This window comes from Gymnoscopelus braueri, assembly GCF_963280865.1.
Source record: "Gymnoscopelus braueri genome assembly, chromosome: 18".
Taxonomy (NCBI): Eukaryota; Metazoa; Chordata; class Actinopteri; order Myctophiformes; family Myctophidae; genus Gymnoscopelus; species Gymnoscopelus braueri.
This window is the reverse complement of record NC_137618.1, coordinates 26,694,990-26,707,489: the sequence shown is the minus strand read 5'-3', so window position 1 is coordinate 26,707,489 and position 12,500 is coordinate 26,694,990. Positions and strand designations below refer to the sequence as shown.

At 42.5% G+C, this 12,500-nt stretch overlaps 1 protein-coding gene across 1 annotated transcript; it reads right to left on the bottom strand.

Annotated features, from left to right (window-relative positions):
* Window positions 1–1,462: 1,462 nt before the first annotated feature.
* On the bottom strand, window positions 1,463–11,969 carry tnfsf11 (TNF superfamily member 11). Its single transcript, XM_080412677.1, has 4 exons — window positions 11,572–11,969; window positions 8,920–8,955; window positions 4,191–4,317; window positions 1,463–3,820 (listed from the first exon to the last, which is right to left on the bottom strand). The coding sequence occupies exons 1-4, from the start codon at window positions 11,785–11,787 to the stop codon at window positions 3,381–3,383; spliced, it is 819 nt and encodes a 272-aa protein (XP_080268803.1). The 5' UTR covers window positions 11,788–11,969; the 3' UTR covers window positions 1,463–3,380.
* Between the last annotated feature and the right edge of the window lie 531 nt (window positions 11,970–12,500).

Sequence of the window (12,500 nt, the reverse complement as noted above, 5' to 3'; positions counted from 1 at the left end):
CATGGTCTGTTTAGTTTTTTATACATATGTGAGCAATAAAATTGGGCTGCTTAAATTCTCGGGCTTTGCAAAATGGGCCTATTTTATGTACCACTGAGCTTAGGGACCGAGCAAAGGACTATGTGCATGTCTGTTGGCCTGTGTCTGTAGAGTCTGTGAGTAGGGGGCAGGGGAATGTAATGTGTGCCAAGCCGGGCATAATGTTTACTGACACAACACATTTTAATGGTTTCTCTTCAGTGCCAAGTATTGAGAAATTGAAACACTTCTAGAGTGGCACACTGCGGAAGTCCACATTTTTGTATACTTATGGCCTAAACTATTTAAATGTTAAATGAAATAGCCCTGAGAAATGCATGGTAGGATTGTTTCTCTAATTTGCAAACATTATGAAATACTGTAGTATTGTTTTCTATTTGCCCGCTTGTCCAAATCATTTAAATCCAAAAAGCTACCATTTTACTTCTTGACATTTGATAGTACGCATACAGCATTAAGGCTTGATGATTCTTATCAAGGACATTGTATTATGGGTCCACTTAGTACTAATCTCATTGTAGTGGAATCTGGGAATGGAATCTGGCTCTTATATCAAAAGTCAAGATGTAATCAGCTCCATATGTACCTCAAGTGAACATTTCTCCTTAAAACTCATATTTCACTTCAAACCCTGAGTAACTTTTGAACAATGAGCTGAGAGCCATGTGAGGTCCTAGCGTAGAGCACAAACGTGTGAACCTCAGCCATCCCCAAGCCATATGCTAGTGAACACCCAAGCAAGCAGACAATAGCGGAGTTGTTTGGCCTCCGAGACCTAAATTAAAACGGTTTCTCTCACACACCCTGCAGGGCCTTGTCGAAGGCCCATCATCGTACTGATCAAAACGCTCTGGTCACATATCCCGTGCGCACATTATAGCAATGTAATGATATTCTCATCGTTATTCTCATCCCATACAATCTGGTTCTTGTTTGTTCCTCAGGTCGCTCTGTGCTGTGGTCCAAACGTCTGCTGTGAGTTAGTGGGGCTGCAGAGACAGTGGGCGGGTTTCTTTGTACAGAGTTGGAAGGGCGGCTCTGACCAGAGGTGAGCCGAGCTGAGATGAAAGCAGTGGGCTGACGTCACTCTTTGGCCATCAGAATAGTGGTGAGATTGCAACAGATTGTTGACATTATCAATGTGATATTAGGCCTGGGTGGCCACTTCATCACTGCATGCTGAAAGGCTGTGGCGGAGACGGCATTCCGGCTGGATTTAGTCCTCCTGATGTACTACTAGGTCAGGACAAGAGTAATCCCTAATTTATATTCCATTGTACTATGGTGTCACGTGCAGGAAATAGCAGATTTACAAGCTTGAGCTTGTAAATCTGCTATTTCAGTGCACAAAACTGTCATAATATGACAAAGTAATTCAGGCTTCATTCAGATGGTGTCAGAAAACATTAAAGCGCTTTAGAAAAGTAATGTTTTTATTAAAACATACACAGACATAAATAAAAAATAAAAAACATTGAATGAAAAAAATCTAAAGGATGAAGATTTTATGGGTATGCTACAATCACGTTAGAAAAACATTATATTCTGCTTTTGGCTAGGCAAGTGCACACAGAATTGTCAGGACAAAGATACATAAATATGCATTCTAAAATTGAGCCCCTGTGTTTTAATATCAAAAAAGCGTGTCTACTATTTTGTCTAAGTGCTGCATAATGAATGTCATACAGACATAAAATATAAATGATTTTCTTTACAGTCGAAAGGTCATTTTAACAATGACCTATCTCTGTACATCTATATCTAATAAATAAATACTAATAGTGCATATTCCCATTTAACTCAGTGAAGAGCCAAATGAAAACCAAACAAAACAAAAAAGAAACTTTAAATTAAAGACAGACCAAAGTCAATTTGGTCCCCTAAGTTAAAAGACAAGAGTTTGTTCGTGTCACCTATGGTCAGACAGCCCAGCTATCTGCGTCTCTAGGATCACTTATATCTTGATTGTCATTGTCATTGCCACATGTCCTCCTCAGTTTGATATGACATTGGCGTGTCATTGCCTTCACTGTAGCACCCCACACATTGGATTTCACTCATTGCCAAGGCAGAAAACTCTGATTAAACGTCATGACTTATGCTGATCTGGTCATTCTTATGTTGAGTGCGTTCAACTGTGACTGTGTCAGTTGAGGGTTGTCTTGTTTAACCACTTAAACCCCTAGAGTCCCTCACACGTCTATACTTGGTCCTTTTCCTTTTCCCTCTACACCAAATCTCTTCGCGACAATAGCAAAATAGCAATGCGTTGCGAGCTTGTAGATCTGCTCTTTTCACTGAATGTTCCTCTATTATGACATGCCCAAAATAGGGACGCTAGGGTTCATATGGTTAAAATGTGAATGTAAATTTGCTATAATGTCATTTTGCCGTTCAATGTGAGGGTGAACTCTACACATGGGAAAGCTGGCTACAATACTGTACGATTAGAGATTCTGAACTAACTACACACTATAAAGTATGTTTGTTATTTAGGCTACTTACTACAATAGAACACAGTAATTCCTCATCACCGACTGTCTTGTTCACACTTATAATAAATGCCTTTCATTAAATCATTTTAGTATTAACTGTGGTGGCTCATAGCCACGCCTGGGAATGTTGTTATCATTACCCTGTGTTAATCCGCTAAGTACAAGCAGATGCTCCGTTAACTAAAACGTTACACCGCTGAACACTCTTTTCCTGAAGTTTCCAAGAAAATAAGGATCAACAGTGATAAATCCTTTCTCACTGCACGTCCTGCCAAAAGACTTATTGTCATGGCTACTCCCTTATGGTTTGCTTTTGTTAGCAGAATACACGTGTCTACGGCTAAAGTCCATGATGTTGAAGTCAGTGCCAATGTCAAAACTCTAGCTCATGTGTGTTCCTGAATAATGTCTCTGTCAACGTGTAATGGCCACTAGATTCCCCAGCCAAAACCACATAGAGTCACAACTGTATCACCAATATCATGACACCATTTACTAAACTGTCAGAAGATAGCCTATATAGGTCACATCTCTAAACAGAAGCATCCAGTGCCATTTTAGAACCATGTTTAAAGGCTTTGAATAGGATGCCATGGAAGTGAATGGCCAAACAAGTATTCCCTCGGTGACTATCAATCCTGTATCTCTTCTCATATTCAAAGGCCGGTTGGTGAAGAGCAACGTATAAAAGGAACAACACCTATACAATAAAAAAACACATTATTTCTTTTTAACAGCTCAATAATATAAATCAGTAATCTTACAAAATGACAAGTGCTCGCACAGTGGTTCTTTGGCGTATCAAATGTTCAGTAGCACAACCTCCCTCCGTTGCATGTTCAAATTTCAGTTGCCCAGTTTCATTGCCCCGAAATACGTCCCTTTCACATCTGGGTCCAGCATCCAAGCATTGGACACATTAACGTACAGGGCATCCCCCTCCTCCAGCCGTAAACCCCGGCCCTGCTGGGAGCAGTACATGTTGTAGTCCTTTTTCTCCCAGCTAATGGTGCTGCCCGTCTTCATCAGCCCCACGGCCTTGCCGTTCTGTTTGATGCTCTCAAGGTAGACATACTGGATGAGCTGGGTGTTGCTCACATCCGGCGCCGGGGTCCTGGCCTGCCCGCTGTCCTCTGGTTCGTAGACATAGTAGCGGAAGCAGGTCTTGGCGTAAACATAGTAGAAACCAGACTCTAACACCAGGAGTTTGCCCTTCTGGTAGCCCATACGGTTGCGGAGTCCGTGTACTTCGTCCCAATCGATTGTGATGTCCTTTGGCTCTCCCTCTGAAGAAAACCATGCCAATAAGAACGGGTTAGATGGAACATAAGGTAGATGGGTTATGTTTTTTTATATATATATATATATATATATATATATATATATATATATATATATACTGTATACACACACACACACACACACACACACACACACACACACACACACACACACACACACACACACACACACACACACACACACACACACACATTGCTAGTTACAATAAATGGATTCATTTACTGTAGCTTGCTTACCAAAACTACTTCATTGGGGTTATATTATGGCTACATCAGATACTTCTAAACGAATTTTGAAGGACATATTGCATTATGCAGTCCAATGGGAGTCCATCTGTTCCAACTCTGGACTTACTCTTGGCGTACTCCTGTTGCGGTCTGATGGGTAGATGAGCGGAGGTTAGCCCCTCTTTGGGAGTCTTACATCGTCGGTTTTTCCTTGGGTCCTTCAAGGCATCAAGCACTGGCTCTGTCTGCACTTCCTGTGGACAACAGGAAATGGCCATAATCAGTGAAGTGCCGACTGACAAATGGAAATTCATATTATTATAGAGAGTACACTATATAATGAGTGCGTGTCAGTCCACTCTGTGGACAGTTGCTCAATGTCAGACTTTGTATAGTGACATCTGAAATTCACTCCAAGCCACAAATAGCTTACTGTTAAATCAGAAACAATGCCATTTTGACATGTTATACCACAGCTTTATCTTGCTGTCGCCTTGAATAATTGTGCATTTGCATGAGCGAGTGAAATGTGTATTTGTGTTTAATGTGTGTATGTGTGCCCATGCATTTGTATGGTTGTGTATGCATTTGTATGGCTGTCTAATAAATGCGATTCTGTATGTAAGTTGGCCTCTATTGTGTGTATATACTGTATTGTGGATCATGAAATCTCTTTCTCTTGGTCCAACGTGACCTTGCCTGTTACAGTAAATATCTTATCCCTTTACAATGGTGGTTGAACTTGGTGCTGGAGGCTCTGTCAGCGAGACCTCCAGAGGAGTGTAACCTTTCAGATGGATTGCGCTTTTCACATACTTGGCGCCGCTTATCTGATTGAATTCAGCCCCCCAAGTGATGACTCTATAAGTCTAAGCTACAGCGCTTCTTCCTCAGGCAAGACAGAGCACATACAGTAGAAGAAAAACATGGTTTCCAAGCAGGTAAATAGTTACTCCAGCAAGGTTGCCAAGTCTCGTCAGCCTTGTGAGATGAGGAGAGCCTGGCATGAGACTCTGCTCCATCTCACAATAAAAATAAATACATTCAGGCCAAAGGCAAAAGAAAGACAGACGTTGTCATTTGAATAGTTGCTTGCTGAGTTATAAATGAGTGCACATATTTCACTGTCTTTAAATGTTTTAGCTAAATACTATGTGTCTGTGTATGAAGTCAGTGTGCACAGCAATTGCACAAATTAGTTTGTGCGACTGCATTAATGTTTTATTGCACACACAATCACACATGCATTATTATATTACATTAACCTTTTCTCACAAATGACTGTTGGTCCTAATGCTCACTTCTGTGAAGAGTATAGCATTGTCACGCTGAAAATGTTTCAACTTGTTTCAGACTTTTACGAGTAATTTCCTCCGATTCAATAATCTCAGGTATGCCGGCAATGTCATCCTGCCGTCGCCTGATGCCAGGAAATAAAATACCACAGTGAAAATGAAAAGTGTTGAAATGGGCAAGCCCCTTAAAGAGGCCACCCTAAAAAGAAAGCACACACAGACGCACACATTGCCTCTTAAATACAAACAACACTAAACAAGCCAAATAAACCTAAATTACCCGGTGACAATCACACTGAGACCGCGAAACGTGGTTCTGTGCACATCAACATTGCACACGCACTGTGCTAATATTACAATGTAATATTTACTCAAAACCCGAACTTGGGACAGATTTACACGGCTCTCAATCTAAGATTAGCACTGTCTGTCCTCCAAAAACAATTTGCTGCACAAACATGTTTATAGAACGGTGGTGCGGAATGAGACAAGGGGTAAACAAGGACTTGCCAAGGCCACTAAGAAATCATCAACGTGCTCCCAACTGGCCTTACATTGTGTGGATGGAACTATCCTTGATTTGTGGTTCGCACTTGACCGCCTCATACCTTTTTTACCAGCAGGATGACATTGTATAAACAAGGGAGCAACAGCTTTGGCTGCTTCTGGATGTACAACGTGATGCTCAACGTGACCTACAGTTGAGGCTGTAGCATAGCGTGGGGAAAAGCCACACTGTAGCAGAGCGCTATTTCAAGGTGCTTTCCACAGAACAGATCTAGATAATGTCTCTGGGTGAATAATGGAACACACTGTCATCTCACTGTATGCCTCTGGGCAAGAGAATGCACAGTGCTGCAGGCTTTGGTTTTAGTCCTATGACTTTATAGGGCCCTATCTTGTGCGCCGCCTCAGCCCACATTGCCTAATGTTTTAGGCAATTCTTACTATATATATATTTTTTTAAATAGCTAATCTTCAAGCTCACAGTGTGTCGATCAGCTATTTTCACTATTTTAAAATGTTTTTCAAAATAGTAAAAAAATGCCAAAACCTTTTAGGCATAAAACAAAATAGGGCCCAATATGAGTATCTCAACTTTATTATCATCATCTTGAGTGGTTTGTGAGATGCTGCCTCAGAAACTAAAGTCTGATCACTCACAACTTGGCCAAGAGGGCAATCCTGAGATGCTTAAAAGTGCATCAATCAGACAAATCTCCCTTTCCCTGTACCTGTGGCTCCTGTACATGTCCTGTACATGTCCTGTACTTGTTCTGTGCTTGTCTTGTGCTTGTCTCGTGTTGGTCTGTCCCTGTCTGTACCTGTCTTGTACTTGTACTTTTTTTTCCTGTTCGTGTGGATGTCCATATTGAATTGAATGTTTTGCTTGTTATGTGTTATGTTTTTTGTTTAATGCATGTATGCATGTCTCCATCTAATGCATGTATGCATGTTTATTGTTTGACTTGTCTCATTTATTTAGCTCTTTGTGAGTTTGTTTGTCTGACCGAGTTTTGTATTATTATTTTTTATTTTTTATTTATTTTTTGTTGTTGTATGTCTACATGTGTGTATGTGTATTATTATCAGTTTCTTTTTCCTTTCCCTTTTTTGTCTTGGCTTTCCCTGAGTATGGCCTCTGTGTGCTTTGGTGATCTCACCTGTTTGTTTTACTGAAATGAAAAATAAATAAAATATTGATCAAAAAAAAAAAAAAAAATCAGACAAATCTCTGAAAACTATTAAGTGTTCACATCATGAGTCAGTGGTCCCAATTCACTGGCTTTTCACCATCCTGACCCCTCCCAATAGTGCAGACCGCAGCCCCAGACCCAGATCCAGCGTAGGCCAGGCCTGACATCCTGTGTTCCATCAAAGGGCATGGAGCGTATAGCTAAACAAGAGAGCTGACAGCTGTCCAGTGGGGCCTGCTCTCTAACAAAACCCTCTGGTCTGTCAGAGGAGAGCAGCGGTGGTCCGAGGGCAGACCCTAACACAACACAGCGTGGGCCAAGTGGACCTGTCACCCTGACACCTCATAAAGCTCCCAGCATGCCTCACTCTGCGCCATGGGAAATGGCGGAGAGTTGATGACACAATGAGCTCCTCAGTCCAAAGACAGGCTGGGTGGTTTTGTCTGAGGACTCCACCGGGGCTACCCGGGGCAAACACAAATACATAATTTCAAAAGGAGTTACAGCATTATGGGAAACCAAACACAAGTGAAGCAAAGCAGCCCTTTTCTTCTGTGTTGTTTTACTTCCTGGAAGGTTTTTGCTTGCGCACGGCAAAAACCTGCGCCAAGAAAATGGCGGCGCCTTCCAAGAAAGAATTAGAGAAAACCCCCTATCAGACCTCAACAATGGAGCATTCCAACCTGACCACTCCGTTATGCCACCCTTACTGATGATTGAAGGTTACCGAGGACACTTGGCAACCACAAATGACAAACAATGACATCATCTAGAAGCACAAAGAGTTGATTGGTTCTCTCGCTTGTCTTGGCTGTCAAATCCAAAAGTTTGGCAAAGGAGCTAGCTAAAGTGTCAGCGGCACTCCCATTTAACAACAACACTTTCTAGTGAGCCACATCACAGGCTAATATTGGTGGTGCCCTACTAGAAGAAAAAAACACTTAAAATACAGCTTCATTCATAAGCAATGCTACACTACTGTATATCAAACAAGGTGTATTTTCCGCCCTGTGGTCTGCCCTCACCGGCCTTCCTGACCACCTCTGGTGGAAGCCAGGCTTTACTGATGCTGCAGTATGCACCACGGCACTAAGCTCTCTCTCTTTGAAAACAAAACGATGGGAACAAAATGACTAAGCACAGCATTTAAAGTGGTTAACTATGCTTTTGTTTGTCTTTAATATGCTTGTAAGGCACTACAAATTCGAAGGTAGGGCACATTATACATCCAGTTTGGAACAAACATAAGAAAATACCTATCATTATTCTAAACATTCATAAGACAGTCAATAATATGTTCATAGCCTACAAGGCCTTTTGTATGTGGCGAGATCACCTATGGGCTTGTTTATATCATATAACTGTGCAAGTGGTAGTTTTCAAATAAATTTTGTTTCTTGGCATGTTAATGGCTGACCATGTGACAATCAAAACAAAACAAAAGGTCTGATGAACCTGAACAAACCGTTTCTTCCTATCCTTCATGAATAATTTATATTCATTATTCATTTGGAGGACCATGTTCAGATGGAAATTTAAATTGTTGGTGTTCTCCTTTTCTCATTTGAACCAAAAGTTTACACAGTAATTTCTGCGGTGAGAGAGGTTCATGACCGTTGGGCACTTGGGAAGAAATAAAACCACATTGTGTAATATAAAATGAGTGCATGTCCATGGGAAAACAAGCACTCTTCATCCGCCAACTTACTGCAGATATTTGGTTCCTGTCTGACAACAGCAATAGGTGCATACTACTGTGTCATAACAGGAAGTAAAACGATTATACTGGTGGAGGGTGCTCCAATTGAAAAGAAGTCCCTGATGTTGTTGTGTTTTGCACAGGGTCAGGCAGGAGACAACTCACCTCTATGGGTCGGTGTGGGACTGACGACAGGTCTACCTGGAGACAGATACAGAGAGGTTAGAGGTCAACGTTGTACAACAACAACAACAACAACAACAACAACAACAACACCACCACAATGGCCCCTAATGAGGACACAAACCTAGCAGAAAACATTTCCACAGTTCCATGACAGGTGTGAGTGGGAGGAATATTTCACAAAACTTTACAGGAAGACGAAAATAAGTGTGGGGGCTGGTTGGATTGGAGCTCTTTACCGCATGTCACTCCCCTGCCAGATTTGCCGCCAGACTGCCTGGCTGTCACAGCAGGCCAAATTAGAAGTAGTTTCAAGAGTGACTCACTCTGTGGCTCTTATTGTCAGGGGTCAGCTTAACTCACTGTCAACTATGAATACAATCTAAACTGTAAACAAATACTTTATCCTTTGCCTTTTGTGTGTATACAACCCTGCCTGCATGAATGCATGCACACCACGTGCATACACACACGCACGCACACACACACACACACACACACACACACACACACACACACACACACACACACACACACACACACACACACACACACACACACACACACACACACACACACACACACACAGAATCCGAGCAGCAACGCGTGTAAAAATGCCCTACACCAGCACATTCCTGCGTAGGCACTAGGCACGGCACTGTGCAAGATTCCTGCTCCCATGTCTCTGTCTCCAGTAAAGTCGCACAGGTGTTTAAAGACCAGTGATGGTGCAGTGCCAACTGTGGTCTATGCGATGACTCAGCTTCAAAATGCTACCATATGGTGCTGTCATCAGGGTCAGAATAGACAGAGAGTATTAATTCACAACCCGGCGTGCTGTCTTCAGTGTAAATCGAACTCCGGACAATCAGACGGAGTCTCGGAGCAGAACTGCGATTAACAAGGACGCTGATTACTCCCCACAGCCGCATACATCACATCACAGAACCATATTTCCCCAATAGACAGAATACAACTACACAAAATGCTCTCAGTATTGCTTTCTCTAATTTCTTGGATTCTTCAATTCCACTCTGGGGCTTTCACTCGTCTCCTTCACTCTCACTGACTCCCCCCCTCTCTCTCTCTCTCTCTCACACACACACACAAACACACACACACACACACACACACACACACACACACACACATACACACACACACACACACTCTGTCTGTCCTTTTTTCTGTCTGTCTCTCTGTGATTCTTTCCATCTGGCTTGTGTCCAGGACATAACTAGTTACCACCACGCACCAATGTGTTTATGCCAAAAACAAGCCAAACAGATCTGACACATAAACAGAGAGAGTGGAGAGAGAGATAGAGAGAGAGAGAGAGAGAGAGAGGGGGGGGGGGGGGGAGAGAGAGAGAGAGAGAGAGAGAGAGAAGGGAGGGGAGGGGGGGCGGCAGAGAGAGAACTTTTCAAGTAAAGCATCTTGACAGAAAGGAGATGCGGTCTCGTCTATTGGCTTGTCGAAACACGACCATTATTCAATTCCAAAACCGCCATAAAGTAACAAAAACAACCGGGGCCTAATGTAAATGTTGCTTTTACAAGATCACAGATATGTACAACGGAGATAAGACTATCAAGATGAGTTAGCTACCTGACAAGCAGTGAACTGTGGATGCATGTTTTTACCAGTTGTAATGCTATTCTGACATTTTGCAGTGTCTCTCAATGCTTTATGTAAAGGAGAACATGACAGTAGAAATTATACCCTGAGACCTTTGTCTTAATATTCTTCTTGCCCCTTTCTAGAGTTCAAAATGCATTTCCAAAAGTGATATTTTCAGTCCATGGCCTTGAAGAAATCTCTGTTTATTCTCAAAGGTCTTCACTTTTGACACATCAATTACAAATATAGCCCAAATGGCATGTAAACATGTGCACGAAAAACTGCAGGCATGAGGCATAAGTGAAAACATCTGTAGTATGCAAACAAGACATCTTGCAGAATGACATTTGTATTTACAGTGGAGCCTGAATCTTAGCCCACCAAGATTTATCACCCTAACGGAATGATGCTTCAGATCCTATGCTTCAGATAAGGTTTGCAGCCGCAGGAAAACATGATCTTGTTGAAATAGCTGTTAAAATACAACGCCCTAATCTCCGTGGAAAATCTCAGCAGCAGCAGCAAGCAATGCGAGGTGATGCGTGTGAGAGAAGAGTGTATATATATATACTGTACCTACCGGCCAATGTTCAAACACACTGAGGCGCCAAGCCGCAAAACAGAAACCAATTGCGCTTCCTTACAGTGCAAATCCTTATCTCTAAATACTCGAGAAGCTAATCTTCAAATGTTCATTATCTTTCGCCTATTGTAGATTGGACCCGCTTTACTTTAGTTGAGCCTACTTTTATGTTTTCTACATTAGAAACATGTTGACACAACTTAATTCCCATACTGTCTATATCAGACCCGGAATATTGCGGGCGCACCTCCACAGTATACATTTCAAAGAAAGTTGTTTCCAAAGAAATGTGAAAGCAGACCCGTTTAAGCAGCTGCAAATATGCTGACAGACAAGCGCTGAAAAAAGCGCCATGATGACAAGTTAACAAGTGAGAGGAAAAGTGTCGCATTCAAACTGAAGAAGTGCGTTCAATGAAAAGCGTCGCCTACCTCCTGGAGGTAACCTGTCAAGTGTAATAGGATCGCCACGCTCGACGCCACCTGAAGCAGTCCCATGACGGCCAGCGTGCCGAACAGCAGCGGTCGGTACGTGGGTTCCTGTGAGTGTGAGCTGCTCTGCACCGGGTGGAAGCGGTGCTGCCCCGACTCCATGTCCACCGCGTTCCGAAGGTAGCCCCGGTAGTCGTTATGGTTACTAGCTGCCATGGCGCTGCGCTGCTGGCTGTGTCAGGTCCTCTCCTTTAGTGCAAGAAAGGCAATTGTGATCCGAGGAGTTCTATAAGCGGTGGGTGGGCTGAGAGGAGTTCGGCTCCTTTGTAAAAGGAGACAGCCAATCAGACGGATGGAGCAGGGCTCTCTCTCTCTCTCTCTTTCTCTCTTGCTGCGTTCTTCTCTCTCCTGCAATAGGACCGTACGTCTCTCTCTAACCGACAGACAGACAGACAGACAGAGAGATAGACACAAGCACACTACAGGTAAAACGAGACGTGCGCCTTTATTTGCTCTGCGCGCGCGGTGACTACAAAGGGCCCCTTCAGCGAAACGGAACTGTCACGTGATCTTTTACGTTGAGTTCACCCCTTGTGTGTGTTGTGTCATACGGTAATTCTTCATTTAGGCAACAGTACACTTCTGGCTTTGATTGCCACTAACTCTCAAAAACAATGAATGTAGCCTACCTGTATCAAAAGAAGACAATACATAACTTAAGTATTATCTTAAGGAACTGTTATGTTCTATGTAAGGGATAATTGTCGCCGCACCAGTAGTTGTTGAGAAATAACACCTGACAGAATGATTAAAAACTAATTACAGGGCTACTTAATAAATAAATAAATGGACCCAAAACCAAAAGTAACAACAAAACGAAGTATTTCCTTGCTTATGGTAATGAAAGTATTCCATAAGTGTTGCCCTGA

Bases quoted from the DNA above. Each gene is read 5' to 3' on its own strand.
- tnfsf11 (XM_080412677.1), bottom strand. From the start codon at position 11,787: ATGGCAGCTAGTAACCATAACGACTACCGGGGCTACCTTCGGAACGCG. The intron at 4,318-8,919 runs GTGAGTTGTCTC...TGTTGTCCACAG, and splicing joins TCCCACACCGACCCATAGAG to GAAGTGCAGACAGAGCCAGT. The intron at 3,821-4,190 runs GTAAGTCCAGAG...GGTTTTCTTCAG, and splicing joins GCAACAGGAGTACGCCAAGA to AGGGAGAGCCAAAGGACATC.